Raw genomic sequence first — 17,971 nt, forward strand, 5'->3', positions numbered from 1 at the left:
CTGTCCAGAGCAGGAGAAAATCCCCATAGCAAATCTATCCTGCTCTGGACAGTTCCCGAAACGGACAGAGGTGTCAGCAGAGAGCACGGTGGTCAGACAGAAAAGAACAACTCAACTTCGGCAGCTGATAAGTACTGGTAGGATTAAACATTTTTAATAGAAGTCATTTACAAATCTGTTTAACTTTCTGGAGCCAGTTGATATGAAAAAAAAAAAATAAATGTCACTGGAGTACCCCCTTTAAATACTCTGTGTTGCATTTCACTGCTGACATGGGTCTCAGTGAGAAATTCAATAGTGGGGATGGAATTTCTGTGGATTTTCTGTGCAGGTTTATGTGTGAAAAATATGCAGCAATTTAAAGAACAGGCGATGTAAAGGCGATTAAAAAAATAAAAATTTATATTTTCTTTGAGGAAACTGTAGCAGAGATGCAGATTCTTATATGAGGTCAGTTTACCTTATGTGTTATTTTTGTACTTTCAACTTATAAACCAGCAGTAAAACCTGCAGGCAAAATTGCTGAGCATATTGTAGGAGATTAGTGAGGGATCTACAGCAAAACCCATAAGGACGGCTTATAAAATCCGAAATTAGAAAAAAAAAATTAGTTTTTCAACAGAATACCCCTTTAAAGGGGTACTCCGGCGCTTAGACATCTTATCCCCTATCCAAAGGATAGGGGATAAGATGCCTGATCGCGGGGGTCCCGCTGCTGGGGACCCCCGTGATCTTTAACGCAGCACCCCGTTACCATCAGCCCCCGGAGAATGTTCGCTCCGGGTCTGATGACTGGCGATCACGGGGCCGGAGTATTGTGACATCACGGCTCCGCCCCCATGTGACGTCACGCTCCGCCCCCTCAATGCAAGCCTACAGCTGTCACGCCTCCTCCCATAGGCTTGCATTGAGGGGGCGGAGCGTGACGTCACAATACTCCGGCCCCGTGATCGGCAGTCATCATACCCAGAACCAACGTGCTCCGGGGACTGATGGTAACGGGGTGCTGCGTGAAAGATCACGGGGATCCCCAGCGGCGAGACCCCCACGATCAGGCATCTTATCCTCTATCCTTTAAATAGGGGATAAGATGTCTTAGCTCCGGAGTACCCCTTTAATTAAGAGACTATAGAAGGGTGGATATTTACACAGTGCTTACAGACGACCAAGAAAGTATTGCCTCTAGCAGTCCTGAATCCGAAGAATTGCACAGCATGAAAGTTGAAAAGCATCTAAAATTCATTATAGTCTGATCAGAAGCAGACAGAAGGCCACATTGCAGAGCAGTTACTACATTATACATATACAGTCTAGACCAGAATGTGACTATAGGGGTACTCCAGGAAAATAAACCCATAGCCCATCCTTTCCCCATCAACAACCTATTTGTCAAAATATCATTCATTAGCTATATAGAGCAGTTTCCCCTTATATGCAGGAAGTGAGAAAAATATGTCATCCACCGTGCCTCTTCCAAGTTCCCCTCTGAATGCATGTGGTTTATGCCCTGCATAACAATCCCTCTGCTCACAGAGGAGGAGGGTGGGGGCTGCTCTCAGAGATTGAGCTGGCTAGCAGTGAGCTGAGCTGCAATAGCATCTGGGAAATTTAGTATTCATGGTGATGGTGAAGGGAAGGATAGAAAAGAATATCAAGCAGCCAGAGAAGACAACAGTGGCAACAGGAGCCATGCATATCAGACAGGGAACATAGCCAGGGAGTGTGGTGGCTTTGGAGCTTTTTTGTTTGTTAGTTAGTTATACATACTTCCCTGGAAAACTCCTTTAACAGCCAGAATAGAAGTGTTAGTTTCTGCTGAAGAAATGTGCTTACATTCATTATTATTAATTGTAAGCCGGTGTTTTAGGGTATATTTACGCATTACATTTTTAAGATGCTAAAGGAAAAAAATAAAAAAATAAACAAATAAACATAATTGTAACTTGTTACTAACTTCTTAGAGAATCCAGAGTTTCTTGTTGTGCTTATACAAATCCACTCCAAACCACATCGTCACTTTTAAAATCCACTTTATTTTGCTTTTTCATACAGGACTTAAGGCATCTGCACAAGACACACAACTCTTGCAGAGGTTATAAAATCTTTCCTTTTTTTTTTTATAATTCTTTTGTTGTTTTTTTTTCTTAACTCCGTTTGTACATGTTGGTCAGGTACCATTCACTTATTTGTCATTTTTGTTCCCTAAAACTGTGTAGGCGTTTGAGATATGACCGTTAAACCAGTGTTAACTCAATTAAATATTTACATAGCACAACACATTAAGCTTGTAACACTCACAGAGGGGGCTTTGGGGAGGGAATAAAATCACATCAAAAATAGGACGAACACCACCAGTATTATGTTCGGTATCAGCTATTTACAGGTCCCCTAATATGAAATGATAATTTATTTATTCTTTTATGGTTTGTAAACTGGCCCCCATACTGGGGCAGAGAAATGCGTGCACGGATGAGTTTAACCTCTTCACAGCTGGGGAAGCCTGTAGAACTCTACGTAAGTTGCCCCCTCCTTAGCACAGAAGAGGTTAAAGCATCATGTTGGAAGCACATCGTTATGCTACCCTGAATCATGTTCCATTTACATATCTTCCCAGATGGTTTCAGGTCCTACAAAAGCAGGTATGGCTGATTAAAAAAATTATAATAATATTAAAAAAAAAAAAAAAAAAAAAAACAATAAACCTATGTCTTCAACTGGACACTGTTCAGCTGCCTATTTTAATCTTTAATTTGGACTCTGAAATTCACTCGACCAAGGAACTTGTCTCGCTCATCTTCGTTCTTCAAGTTGGGGGATCCGTAAATCTTGCACTCGATCAGTATTTCTGATGTATCGGTAATATTTGATGGGGAGATTTTCACAGCAACCAGGGGCTGCACGTAGTTCAACTGCAGAGAGAACGGACATTTTTATATCTCACAGAACGCTTGATAGACAACAGCCAAACTGGATTATTGCAGAACAAGGAATAATTAAGGAATAAGCCATCATAGCTTACTGAGGTTGTCAAACAATGAAACTTATTTTCAACTGTAATGAGTAAACATAAGTTGGTAAATAAACATATTTTACTACCATTCTGTTGTATTGTATGCTCCTCTCCAGGTTCTAATGCAAACTGTCTGCTGTTATATTCATTGCCCCATGTGTCTGGTGGTGTACATCCTGAAAAGGATTCCATGTTCCTGCTGTTCACTCTAGCTTGGAATTCAGCCAACTCAATCACACTTTTTTTGACCGTAACCGCATACATTACACCCACAGGAGCCTCTTGCATAGTGGGAGGGAAATAAAGTAGGCTGAATTCAGAGCTAGAGTGTACATCAGGAAATACTTTACAGAATGCATGCTGAATAGAAACTGGGCAATGGAAAGAACAGAGCAGACAGTGTACATCAGAAAAAGCATGAAAGACCACAAAGAGGTCATAAAAGAAACTTTTTTTTTTTTTTTTTACAAGCATATGTTTATGAAAAAAATAAAAATAAAATGATAGGTTTCATTATCAGAAAACCCCTTATGGCCTCATTTATACTGCATAGCCACATGCAGGCAACTTGTACAAAAAGTATACTATACAGGGATGTGGAATTCCTATCGCCCGACGCCCGGGACTAGCAGTTTTGGGCGCCGGGCAGGTGAATTTGTCCGGCCCTTAGCCCGGCTTCGGGCAAGCAGGGCCGGACCTGACAAGTGCGGTGGCGATCTGCAGTCTGTATTGAGCGGGCTGCAGACTCCTGCCCACTCCATACTCTGCAGCCTGTGTCCTCGGAAGCAGAGCAGGGGAGATGAGAAACTGTATTTGTCTTCTCTCCCCTGCTCTGCAGACGTGCGGGGGGAGATGAGGGGGCGTGGCTTATTTCTCCCCGTGCAGACCTGCGCCCTCTGCCTTCACTCCCCGCACGTCTGCACGGGGAGACTGTATGCGGCGCTCACAGGGGAGTATGGAGCGGGCTCGGGATTCCTGCCCGCTCCATACTCTGCAGCCCCCGGCTGTTCTCAGTAGCCGGGGGCCGCCTCTAATAGCCAGCATGCGGCTGGCTATTAACCCTTTAGATCGCCGCTGTCAAAGCTGACAGCGGCGTCTAAAGGGACATGTGAATGCTCCCTGGTGGGCTAGTGGGGTGGATCGTCCCCCCGCAGCGTAGTTGCAGGGGGGCGATCCATTATGGAGGTAGCCGGAGGACTTACCTCTGCTTCCTCCAGTCCCAGCTCTGTCATTGATAGAGCCTGGCTGGACTATCAATGGATCACAGAGCACACAGATTAATAGAGTTCAATAGAATCTATTCATCTGTCTGAGGAATATAATGATTCCTCATAAGTCTAATAAAGTGTAAAAAAAAAAAAATAATAATAATAATAAATAAAAGTTTGAATAAAAGTTTGAAAGACACATTAACCCAGTGGTCTTCAAACTGTGCCCCTCCAGATGTTACAAAACTACAATTCCCAGCATGCCAGGACAGCCGTTGGCTGTCCGGGCATGATGGGAGTTGTAGTTTTGCAACATATGGAGGGCCACAGTTTGAAGACCGCTGCATTAACCCCTTCCATGTTAAAAGTTCAAATCCCCCCCTTTTCCTATATAAAAACATGTAAACATAATAAAAATAAACATATTCGTTATCGCTTCGTGCGTAATTGTACAACCTATGAAAATATAACATTATGTATCCCGTACGGTAAATGTAAAAAAAATACCAAACCACAGATTTGCAATTTTTATAATATCCCAGAAAAAAAAAGTTAAAAAGCGATTAGAAAGTCAGATCAATACCAAAATGTTACCGATACAAAAAAACAGATTATGGTGCAAAAAATGAGCCCTCATACAGCCTGGTATGTGGAAAAAAAATAAAGCTACAGGGGTTAAAAAATGGCAGTTAAAAAAATTTGAAAAAGTTCAGAATTAGTAAAACATGACGTAAACTATACAAATCTGGTATCGCTGTAATCAGGCGCCTAAAGTATAAAACTAACATGTTACCTCAACCACAAGGTAAATGGCGCAGAAAAGAAAAACACCAAATCTGCAAAATTATCTTTTACTATTTCAATTTCACTTCCCTTAATATATATATATATATATATATATTTTTTTTTTTTTTTTTGGTTCGGAGAATATGTTATTGAAAAATTTAAAGGTATCATTATGGTAGGTAGTTATCATTATAGTAGGTATTTATGGCTATTATAGGGCGAGGAGGAAAAAACGAGAGCGTAAAAGCGAAAATTGGCCGGGACAAGTGGATCGTCATGAGGGACAAGTAGATTTTGCTCCATTTTAGTCCCGTGGACAAGTAGTTTTTAATAAAATTTCCACACCCCTGCTATATTATGGAGCCATGGGTACTGGGTGTCCTCCCGTATTGGGCCTCATTACAGAGTTGTCCTAGAGAAGCAGCACAAAGCCAAATGTGGCTTCACAGTTGGCAGTAGTTATGTGGCATAAAAGGACAAAATATAATATGGATATATATATATAATTTCCTATTTTTTACTTTTATTTTATTCATTGCAATTCTGGCCCTGGAAACTTACTATAATGACTATAGCTCCCGCTACTTGGAGCTGCACAGGTACTTACATTTACAGTGATCTGTGGTGCTATAAAAAAAATAAAATTCTTACAGCCTGTAGACCTGGTTATGACGAAATCCAATCCGCATTTTTGGCCGGAGGCCACCATTAACAACCATGGTCTACATCTACTCAAGTTTCATGTTACTGTATCGGGTACTGTAGCGATATCATCATATTAACGAGCTGTCAGATCCCATAACCCACTAAACTTGATGTGAAACCAATGGCATGGACATCAACTCAAAAGCCAAAGCAAACGATAAAGTCACAGAACATCTCAGGTTCAAGTAACAAGTCAGAAATTGAACAGAACAAGAATTCATGTAACATGCGTTCACTTACGTGGGTTTTCTTGCCGTAGTACGGATAATACATTAAGTCGATCTTCCCATACTCCGGGTAATACTGTAGGTTAACGTCATCTGCCTACATAAAAAGAAATCAGACATTAGATTTGCTCCGGCTGTGATAGACACACTGGATGAATTTAGGATACACAAGCTGAGCTGTGATTGGTTGGTATCTGTCAGACACATTTGATGAATCTGGGCCAACGTCTGCTGCATGATCTGTCTCCTTGATTTAGGGTCCAATCATTTGTTGCAATATTCCTACACAAGCCACCACAGAACATTTCTATGGAGAACAAAAAAAGGGACCATACAAAGTAAGGGTACGTTCACACGGGCAGATTACCTGCAGAATTTCCGCAGCGTATTTGCTGTGGAAAATCCGCAGTGGATTTTGCCATCATTGATTTCAATGGGTCTGCGAAAAATCTGCAATAGAGAATGATTTGCACATTTTCCTTCGAACCCATTGAAGTTGATGGTAGCAAAATCTGCAGTGGATTTTCGCAGCAAATACGCTGCGGAAATTCCGCAGGTAATCAGCCCCTGTGAATGTACCCTAAGGCTGAGAAGAGTCTGACTCTTTCCTTCACAATTTCTTGCGAAACATAAAAGAATCCAACATTTGGGCTCCATCAATGTCACCAAAGCTGGCCATACACTGTTGTCCAATCCCCCATATTTAGGGGTCATTGGCCGACAATCTTGTGCTTTGGGGCCTCCAACTTATCCCCTCCCTGAAGAAGCTAAAATCTTGATCCGGTACTTTGCCTTTGGCTGGCGTTTGGAGTAAATGAGACCAAGGTCTGGGTTTTTAGCGAGCGAAGCACCCTACATGGAGCACTTTCTGCTCAATGTTGCCCAGCAATATTTTGGTACATCCTACGGGCACCTACCCATCCTACAAGGAGCTCTTTCTGCCCAGTAATATTTTGGTACATCCTATGGGCACCGACCCATCCTACAAGGAGCTCTTTCTGCTCACTGCTGCCCAGTAATATTTTGGTACATCCCATAAGGAACTCTTTCTGCCCAGTATTATTTTGGTACATCCTATGGGCACCGACCCATCCTACATGGAGCTCTTTCTGCTTATTACTGCCCAGTAATATTTTGATACATCCTATGGGCACCGACCCATCCTACAAGGAGCTCTTTCTGCTCACTGCTTCCCAGTAATATTTTGGTACATCCTATAAGGAGCTCTTTCTGCCCAGTATTATTTTGGTACATACTATGGGCACCGACCCATCCTACAAGGAGCTCTTTCTGCTTATTACTGCCCAGTATTATTTTGGTACATCCTATGGGCACCGACCCATCCTACATGGAGCTCTTTCTGCTCACTGCTGCCCAGTAATATTTTGGTACATCCTATGGGCACCAAGCTACTTGAGCAGAAGAAGACCAGTATCCTTGTTGCTCAGTAATATTTCTGCATGGGCACCTATACACCCTGCGCAAAATGCAACCCCAGGAAATTGTAATTTTCTTTTTCTCATTGTGTACAAGTTGGTAACGTGTCTGGAGCCCGTGCCTTGTTCTTCACATCTGCACACGTCCACTTAAGTAAAATAATTTTGAAGCATCTCATTCATCTATGCCAGTGTTTCCCCAATCAGAGTGCCTCCAGCTGTTGCAAAACTACAACTCCCAGCATGCCCGCACAGCCAACGGCTGTCCGGGCATGCTGGGTGTTGTAGTTTTGCAACAGCTGAAGCCATCCTGCTTGGAAAACACTGATCTAACTTCTAACCCAGCGCAAATTTCTAAGGCGAAGACCCCCTTTAGTTGCTGAAATGAATGCACGTTCCCTGATAAGTATATTCTAAACTATACACCTGTCATTTTCATGTAAACACTAAACACAAACATTCCTTCTATGCGCGGCCATTACTCCCATCCTCGTCTCCAAACCCGTATAAGTTAATAATAACAAAATGCACCCCCCCCCAGGGCAGCAGGAACTCTGTTTGTTTCATGAGCAGATAACCACAAGGCACAGATACTACAAGGATTTATGAACAAATGTTCCACGGCTTTTGATGAGGACGGGGACTTTGTGTATTCAGCTGCTCCGACAAACTGAGTGCACGGAGCAAAGTTACAGCTGCCTGAAGAAAAACAAAACCTGTGAGGGAATGGAGTATGGGTGTGACTGTGACGGGGGGTAAAGGGTGCTGGCTTAGAGCCGTTTACACGGGAACAGGCCCCCGCTGAGTCCTGCATACCCCAGTGTCCTATGGAACTGTGGGACATTGTGCACAGCATTCTAGAAAGCAGCCCGAAAAATAGACCCTTTTAAGATCATATCCGAAAACCTTAAAACGTGAAAGTGTCATTAACATATCACAGAAAACAAGCTCCTTAGTTAGGGAGTCTGCTTGTAATACTCATAAAATCACATCACAGACAGCAAAAGCAGAGTATCACTAAAACGTAACTTTTACTTCTAAATAATTTAAAGATATACTTTAAAGAGTACCCATCACCAAACTAAAATTTTTATATATTGTTCCTTGTGTAATTATAAGACACTTTGCTATTTACTTGCTGTTAAAATTCTCAACCTTTTTTAGGTTTTTAATGCGATTGAAAAAAATGGCCACTAGGTGGCTCTGTTCTGTTCCCTGCGCAAGTCAGTTAGTTTGGTCTCCTTGTGGCCTGGCAGGAGACCAAACTCAGGAAGTGCGGGCGGGGCATGGCGAGGCACAGCTTTCACAGGCTTCAGTGATGTTGCACCTGCTGGGGAACGCCCACTTTCTCCTGCCGGGAGCTCACACAGTGTGAGCAAGGGGAAAGGTATGATACACAGCTCTTTAAAGCTTGGCAAAAAAAAATTTTAAGGGCAGGAAGGGTGTTAGGAGGAGATAAAGAATATCATCTGAGTTAGTTTAGAAAATATGGTTTTATGACAGGTGAATGACCCGCGGTGATATGAGAAAAAAAATGTTAGGCTATAGACCATGCAGATACACAGAGAGCAAGAAACAAATTATAGGAAATTCTACCTGTACTATCATAATCTGAAACATATATGTATTTGTCCAATGCGACCAATTTAGGCGCATGGATCGGCGGGATAACTTACGTAGTACAGTGTGCATGCGCTTGTATCGCGGGTGCTCTGTGCTTTGGAACGCACTTTTCACACACAGGACACGACGCCTGCGCTACTTTCTATCTCATCTGGATGGGATTGGTTTTGGGTGAAGTAGAGGGGCATGGCCTAATTTTTGGCACCAGATGTGGAGATTTAAAGCAACAAGCTCCCTGTCTGGCAGCCATAAGGGAATCCACATCTGACTGATTAGGAGGACGTCTCTACTGATCTTTACTATGATCTTTACTAGTGAGTGGTCCCTGGTGGACAGACATCCTTATCTGTATGTACATGCTTGTAATGGGATATTTTGTTGGCCCCTTCTGTTATGCTATGATTTGGCACAGGGGGGATAAAGTGGTACAGGGGATAAAGGGGGATGAAATGACATGGGGGATAAGGGGGAATACAATGGCACAGAAGGTGGTGAAGAGGGGGTGATTAATTTGCACAGAGGGTAATAAAGGGAATTAAATGGCACAGGGGGATTAAGGGGAAATGGTAGCACAGTGGGATGATTTGGCACAGGGGGAATAATGTGGAACAGGGAGTTGAAGGGGGGAGGAATGAAGTGGCATTGGAGGGATCTAAAGTGGGAATAAAATGGCATGGGGGGGTGAAATGGTACAGGGGGTGATTAAACAGCACTGGGAGATTGTACTGTAATATTGCTTTTCTCATATTTTATAGGTAATTACACTCTGGAGTGAAGACAGTATAGTGTTTGGTCATTAAAGATTTTTAAACCTTTTTTCCCCCCAATAGGGGACAGTTTTTTCCCCTCTGAGTGTCCGCTATTGGGAGATTCAACTGTATTGGGTTACTAAGCACTTACCTTAGAGGTACAGTTTATTCTGGGATTTCCAAGGGGTTTCAATCCAATAATCTAATAATAAAAAATAAAAAAAAACACGTAATATAATTTTATTACTGATATAGAAAAACTAAATAGAGACAAATCCCTCTAGATAAACCATAAGTGGAGCTGCCTGCCGTAGACAATGTTTTGTTAGATGTTGACTTAGGTTAAGTTAGGCCAGTGGTCTCTAAACTGTAGACCTCCAGCTGTTGCACATTTACAACTCCCAGCATGCCCGGACAGCCATTGTCTGGAAAGTCTCCCTGCTATTAGTCAATGTTGACTCCTATTCTAGAGTTTGGACAAAAAAATAAAAAATAAAAAAAAAAGGAACTGCACAGAAGGCTGCAGTCAGTGAACACCGGGCAATAGTATATCACTAAGCCTACAGAAGGATAAAGGGGTACTCTGCCCCAGACATCTTATCCCCTATCCAAAGAATAGATGTCTAATCGTGGGGCCCCCGCAATGAGAAATCTTATCCCCTATCCTTTGGGTAGGGGATAAGATGTCTATGGGCGGAGTACCTCTTAAGATTGACCATTTTTGTCCTATATTCCATTTCTCAGCTCAGAATAAGTGTGCCTGGCTTTAGCAGCAGTCCATATGGAAGAACACTACAGTTCCCATCATGCACTGCTGACATTTACTCCAGCCCCTGCATTCTCCTGGCTGCTGAAGAGAGGCTCCACCCCCTTGTGCAGTTCATTTAGGCTCCTTCTCCCCTGGGCGCCTCACATTAGTTCCCCATCTGGCATTTTACAGACAAACCGCTCACGCTCCTGTAACTCTAGGTGCTGTAACTGAGCATGTGCGACCAGCAAGCTGACCTTCAGGTCGTAACCCTAGCAGGCACTAACAAGCTATAAACATCACATGGGGAGGAATTATGTGGGAAACTAGATTTAAATTACCATATATTAGGGATTTTTACATTGTGCTGGGTAGTTTCCAAGGCAGCCATGTTTTTTTTATTTTTATACTGGAACACCCCTTAAAGGTATGTTCCCACGGACAGGATATGCTGCATATTTTCTGCAGCTGATTTTACTCCTTTATGTCCTTAGAATGCAGAGGGTGCTAAGACAATGACAACTTATCTCCTTAAGAACAAGGATCAGTCATATGAAATTAAACATGTGTAATGCTTCCCTGACATCATCAGACTGCACCAATATACATCAGGTAGTTGTCCAGCTTTGTTAAGTTTGGCGGGTTCAGCCAAAACATGGCTAATGTGTATGGTCAGCTTAAAGGAATACTCCAGAGAACTAAACCCATAGTCCATCCTTTCCCTCTCCCCCACCTATTTAATTGTCTAAATATAATTCATTGGATACATAGAGCAGTTTACCCTTTTTATATTGTCACTTACATGTAGGGAGTGAGGAAAATACGTCATCCAGCTATCCACTGTGTCTCTGTCCAAGTCTCTCTCTGAAAGCAGCCCCCACCCTCCTTAGAGCAACATACCATGTGGTTTCTGCCCTGCACTGATGAGTCATGCTTCCTTTAGCTGGTAGATGTGTGCAACCCTAGCCAATCACACACTGAATTTCTCTGTTCACTGAGCAGGAGGGTGAGGCTGCTCTCAGAGAGTTAGAGCTAGCCGACAGCAAGAGCAAAACTGCAATGACTGCCGGGAAATGTAGTAATTATGCTGAAGAGTAGGGAAGGATGGCAAAGACCATCAAACAGCCAGAGTAGACAACAGGGGCCACAGGAGCCATGAATAGCAGGTAGGATCATATACAGGGAACATATTAAGGTAGCTTTGTGGAGTTTTTTCTTTCATATGTACTTCCCTGGAGCACCCCTTTAAAGGTTAAGATTGTACCCGTCACCCCATCCTCATGGAGGTTGCCGGTCATAAAAAATAAAAATAATAATAATAATAAACTCTTTTGACATGCCCTTTTATATATACCCATCACATAACACACATACCCTGTTCATCTTGACTATTACACAAGGGTTTCCTTCATTGTACCCAAAGTACTCATTCCCCTCAAGTCCGGCACAGGGTCCCAGGGAGGACCTGTCGAATCGGCAAGACTTCTTCTCCCCTTTTTCCTGGTCAAAGTACTGGCCTTGTGGGCATTGCATGTTTGAAGCTTGTATGGAGTCATTGTATGCTGAAAGACACAAGTACAACATTTTTACAAGTAACTGCTCCGGGTCACCCTAGTACAATCCACAAGGAACATGCCTCTTCAATTTATCACACGTGTAAATCATGGAGAGCAAGGATTTAACCTGACCCCAAAGGATTTAAGACCTAGACCAACAAATGAAGAAATAGCTTGTTATGCGTCCGAGAGTTAAAATGTTGGAAATCGCAGTCTTTGCAGATATTTTCCTGCCTCACTTCTAGCAGGACAGAAGGTCACTTTGACCCCGCTGAGAGCTGAACAAGTGACCTCCTGATCACAGCAGGTCCAAGAAAGTCACATGTAACCATTTCACTGCTTGATGGCCGAGCCGTACACAGCACAGAAACGGAAGGTTTTCACTACAATGACTGCGAGGGTCTAGGACCACTTGGCTTTCTAATAGAGAACTCTGAAAATTTAGCAAAATAGGAGGAATCTTGGAAAGAGTCCCAAATTCAATTCACAACGGCCTCAGTAGTCAAATCCTTGTATTGTGGAGCCCAAGGCTGCACATTATCCCTTGATGGACAATTGGACTTTTAGCTTTATAATTCATCTCAATAGGTTTATAGTAATGTATATATATATATATATATATATATATATTAAGAAGTATTCAAGAGGTGGAAAAGCAGGACGACTGGGATGTAAAGTTTGCAACAATGACATAAAGTGAATTGTACAACACTATCATCTGTTCCTTAATGTATGTCCTCCATGCTACTAACAAAGTAAAATTCAAATCAGCCCACCAATATGTATTACTTTAGATCTATAGGTCTGTTCGTTTTATGGAATATAAATAAATATATGAAATAGATCATCTCTATCTCTTGGAATTGTAGTTTTGTAATAGCTGGAGACACACTGGTTGGGAAACACTGCTATAGAAGAGTGGGAGCAATTTGGGAATTGCGAAGACAAACTGCAGGGACCTCAAAACCCCTGCAGCTGTTCTGCATTATAAACCTAATTCAATTGTATGCAAAACTACAACTCCCATCATGCCCTAAAAACCATAGGAGTTGTAGTTTTGCAGCAGCTGGACACAGGTTGTGGGATTATTGCCCTAAAATCACTTCTGCCAGTAAGTATAGATTCACACTAAGCAGGTTCAGTCATCCGAATGAGATCTTTTTCAGAGGCAAGTACACAGATTTACGCGAAGCCCATTCTGATAACAGACAGTTGCGGAAACTTCTGCATCGTATCTGGTACATGTGAACTCACCCTAATGGTACGTTCACACTTGCATATATTTGCTGCAGATTTGCGTAAACTAAGTTCACACACTCTACTGTGGGACTTATTCTGTGAGTTAAAACATGCAAAAAACTGCTTTAAAGGGGTACTCCGCACACCTAGACATCTTACCCACTATCCAAAGGATAGGGGATAAGATGTCAGATCGCCGGGGTCCAGCTGCTGGGGACCCCCGGGATCTCGGCTGCAGCACCCACCTGGACGGCTTCCACCTCACACCGGGAACGCTGGAGGCTTCAGATCCAGACCACAATGGTGGATGAGCGTGACGTCACACGGGGCGGAGTCGTGACGTCACGCCCCGCCCCCTCAATGCAAGTCTATGGGAGGTCCGTCACACCCCTCCAAATGGTTTTGGAGAGCAAATTGTAATATTTCCCACTGGCCATGATCACAACTCCAGCGGGAAATATGATATAACAACTGTACAAAGGAGCCCGCCACAGGGGTGTCAGGGAGAGCCAGAACCAACAGGCCTGTTATTTGGGCTGGGAAAGGCCAATAACAATGGTCCTTGCCCACCCTGGTAATGTCTGTTATGTTAGGCTGTTGCTGCTTGGTTGGTATTTAGCTGAAAATAAAAATAGGGGGAACCATATGCGTTCTTTTTTTCCCAAATATTTAATTAATTATGCAAAAAAAACAACACATAGGGTTCCCCCTATTTTTATATTCAGCCAAAAAATACCAACCAAGCAGCAACAGCCTGACATTGCCAGAGTGGGCGAGGACCATTGTTACTGATCCTCCCCAGCCTGTTACTGCCTAGGCCAAGGAGCGCCATTTTTGACGTTCCGTGCCTGTTGGTACCGGCTCCTCCCAGCACCCCTGTGGCGGTGGGTACTTGGGTAAGAACTGGGGGTTAGCGATAGCTATTTTTGTGGCTAATGCTAATCCCAGCTTAGTAATGGATTCCATCTATAAGACAGCTTCCACTACTGAGCCTGTAAAGTAAATTTAAATTTTTTTTTTTTAAAAAGCCCTTGTTAGCCATTTTATTAACATTAAACAAAAAAAAAAAAAAAAAAAAAAAAAACATAACGCTGGTCACCGTACTCCTCCAAATCTAAAATAATCTACAGGATACACGGTTCTGAAATGGGAAGTAAAAAAACAAAAACAAACAAAAAATGTAATAAACACATATATATCGCACATTTTTCTCAAAGCTGCAAATTGGTGTTCTGAAGTCATTTATTGGTTTTTGCTTATGTGTGCTAAAAAAATAAAAAAAATAATGGTATTCAAAAGTGATTTATTGGTTTTTGCTTATGTAAGCCAAATTTATCATCCCCCTGTTATAGTATAATAAATAGGTCACACAAACAAAACCAAAGCAAAAAAAAATAAATAAAAATGCCTACAGAACTCGCTTACCAAAGCAACGATGATAAATGTCCCCATATGAAATTTTTGGTGGAATCCACTCTTGCAGACATTGCCGTCTATGGGCGGTCCAAGCGCCAACTGATTCCACCTAAATATTCCCAAGTGTGAACCTAGCCTAAAATTAAGCGCTTTGGTGACCCTCTGAACAATTCTTTAGCACATATCCAGTACCCAAAAAGGTAAACCTTGTGTATCATATGAGATTCACTTACGTCCTAGAAATGAATGAAGAACTTTAGTATAGGTCTCATATGAAGACGTATCGCTCTTGCTGAATGTAATCTCCAATCCAGCAGATTTAGGAGAAATCATAAGACCTGAAAGAGAGAAAAAAATTCATAAAAAAAGGAAAAACGTAAATTTCACAGTTTAAGCCATATTACAAAATAATAAAAGATCAAAAGTAATCACAAAGCCCACATCCCATTTTTATTGTGGTATTTTATACATCGTCAGCGCCAAACGTATCAGAAAAGAGGTCAGGAGATAAATCAGCATCTAGATCGGAGGACATTACAGGGCGACGTTTAATGACAGAACCCAGCATGGAAAGACGCGAGCTTCAAAACAAGTTTTCCATGAAATGTAATTCTGTATAGATCTGGTGAAAGGTGGAGCAAAGCATTTATAAATAGGGTGCTTACAAGCGAGTAGTGCCCAGGAGACAGGCGGGTCAGGTCTCACAAAGCTGTGAGTGTCCTGCCGGGGGATTGACGATGTCATGTGGAATTTTTGTGTGAAAAGCTTTTGTGCGCTGTAAGGGGGGGGGGGGGGGGGGGGAGAGAAGGTGCTGGCCGCCGGGGCTTGAGGATGGCTAAGCTTGTCAGGGGCTTTAAAAAAGACAAAAACATCATATACAGGATCAGAAAGTTTATAAACCAAATCATGTGACTCCTTAATAATCCAGTTACTAGTATTTTAAAGAATTAAAAAAAAATTATATTTATAATATAATTTTTATTTTTATTTTATATTTTATAATATAGGGGTCCTCAAACTACGGCCCGCGGGCCACATGCAGCCCACCGAGGACATTTATCCAGCCCGCCGCTGCCTGGGACATCCCTGTGTCCCGAAAGATGCGTTCTCGGAGGGAGACACAGGGATGCGCTCTCGGAGGCCCCACGTTTACTTTAAAAATGCAGGGGTCGCCGGGAAGGTGGAGCACACAGGGACGTCACTGACGCCGTGCGTGCTCCCATAGCAACGGAGCAGCGATGAGGACGTGCGCTGGCCAGCTTGGTAAGTGTTCGGTCCCGGGACTTATTGCTATGTCCGGACCGGAGGAGCGGTGGTCAGAGCACTGAAGTGGGGCAGAACACAGGCATACAGCCTCCAGCCATACACTGTATGGCAGGAGGCTGTATGTCTGTGGGGGAACATTATACTGCACCTAATGTGGGGGGGGGGGAACTGTACTGCACCTAATGTGGAGGGGAAACTGTACTGCACCTAATGTGGGGGGGAAACTGTACTGCACCTAATGTGGGGGGGAAACTGTACTGCACCTAATGTGGGGGGGGGGAAACTGCACGGCACCTAATGTGGGGGGGGGGGGGACTGCACGGCACCTAATGTGGGGGGGGGGGGGGGGGGGGGAACTGCACGGCACCTAATGTGGGGGGGGGGGGGAACTGCACGGCACCTAATGTGGGGGGGGGGGGGAACTGCACTGCACCTAATGTGGGGGGGGGGGAACTGCACTGCACCTAATGTGGGGGGGGGAACTGCACTGCACCTAATGTGGGGGGGGGGGAACTGCACTGCACCTAATGTGGGGGGGGGGGGGGGACTGCACTGCACCTAATGTGGGGGGGGGGGGACTGTACTGCACCTAATGTGGGGGGGGGGACTGTACTGCACCTAATGTGGGGGGGGACTGTACTGCACCTAATGTGGGGGGGGGGGGGGGAACTGTACTGCACCTAATGTGGGGGGGGGGAACTGTACTGCACCTAATGTGGGGGGGGGGGGGGGAACTGTACTGCACCTAATGTGGGGGGGGGGGGAACTGTACTGCACCTAATGTGGGGGGGGGGGAACTGTACTGCACCTAATGTGGGGGGGGGGAACTGTACTGCACCTAATGTGGGGGGGGGGAACTGTACTGCACTTAATGTGGGGGGGGGGGGGAACTGTACTGCACCTAATGTGGGGGAACTGTACTGCACCTAATGTGGGGGAACTGTACTGCACCTAATGTGGGGGAACTGTACTGCACCTAATGTGGGGGAACTGTACTGCACCTAATGTGGGGGAACTGTACTGCACCTAATGTGGGGGAACTGTACTGCACCTAATGTGGGGGAACTGTACTGCACCTAATGTGGGGGAAATGTACTGCACCTAATGTGGGGGGAACTATACTGCACCTAATTGGGGGGGGGGGGAACTGTACTGCACACGCTAATGTGTGGGAACTACAACCTAATGTGGGGGGAACTGTACTGCCCCTAATGTGGGGGAACTGTACTGCCCCTAATGTGGGGGGGGGGGGGACTGTACTGCACCTAATTGGGGGGGGGGGGGGGACTGTACTGCACACCCTAATGTGTGGGAACCACAACCTAATGTGGGGGGAACTGTACTGCCCCTAATGTGGGGGGAACTGTACTGCCCCTAATGTGGGGGGGGGGGGGGGGGGAACTGTACTGCCCCTAATGTGGGGGGAACTGTACTGCCCCTAATGTGGGGGGGGGGGGGGAACTGTACTGCCCCTAATGTGGGGGGGGGGGGGAACTGTACTGCACCTAATTGGGGGGGGGGAACTGTACTGCACCTAATTGGGGGGGGGGACTGTACTGCACCTAATTGGGGGGGGGGGGGACTGTACTGCACACCCTAATGTGGGGGGAACTGTACTGCCAACCCTAATGTGGGGGGAACTGTACTGCCAACCCTAATGTGGGGGGAACTGTACTGCCAACCCTAATGTGGGGGGAACTGTACTGCCAACCCTAATGTGGGGGGAACTGTACTGCCAACCCTAATGTGGGGGGAACTGTACTGCCAACCCTAATGTGGGGGGAACTGTACTGCCAACCCTAATGTGGGGGGAACTGTACTGCCAACCCTAATGTGGGGGGAACTGTACTGCCAACCCTAATGTGGGGGGAACTGTACTGCCAACCCTAATGTGGGGGGAACTGTACTGCCAACCCTAATGTGGGGGGAACTGTACTGCCAACCCTAATGTGGGGGGAACTGTACTGCCAACCCTAATGTGGGGGGTAACTGTACTGCCAAC

At 44.4% G+C, this 17,971-nt stretch overlaps 1 protein-coding gene across 1 annotated transcript in view; it reads right to left on the reverse strand.

The window, feature by feature from the left end:
* Nucleotides 1–2,013: 2,013 nt before the first annotated feature.
* Nucleotides 2,014–17,971, reverse strand: part of ATP1B3 (ATPase Na+/K+ transporting subunit beta 3) — a 54,736-nt gene continuing 38,778 nt past the window's right edge. Inside the window, exons 3-7 of the mRNA XM_056564465.1 lie at nucleotides 14,937–15,041; nucleotides 11,867–12,054; nucleotides 9,896–9,946; nucleotides 5,950–6,033; nucleotides 2,014–2,909 (exon numbers count right to left, since the gene is read on the reverse strand). Coding sequence (XP_056420440.1) covers nucleotides 2,739–2,909; nucleotides 5,950–6,033; nucleotides 9,896–9,946; nucleotides 11,867–12,054; nucleotides 14,937–15,041 — 599 coding nt within the window. The 3' untranslated portion in view covers nucleotides 2,014–2,738. The remainder of the gene's footprint in view (nucleotides 2,910–5,949; nucleotides 6,034–9,895; nucleotides 9,947–11,866; nucleotides 12,055–14,936; nucleotides 15,042–17,971) is intronic.

Source organism: Hyla sarda, chromosome 3, assembly GCF_029499605.1.
Source record: "Hyla sarda isolate aHylSar1 chromosome 3, aHylSar1.hap1, whole genome shotgun sequence".
NCBI lineage: Eukaryota > Metazoa > Chordata > Amphibia > Anura > Hylidae > Hyla > Hyla sarda.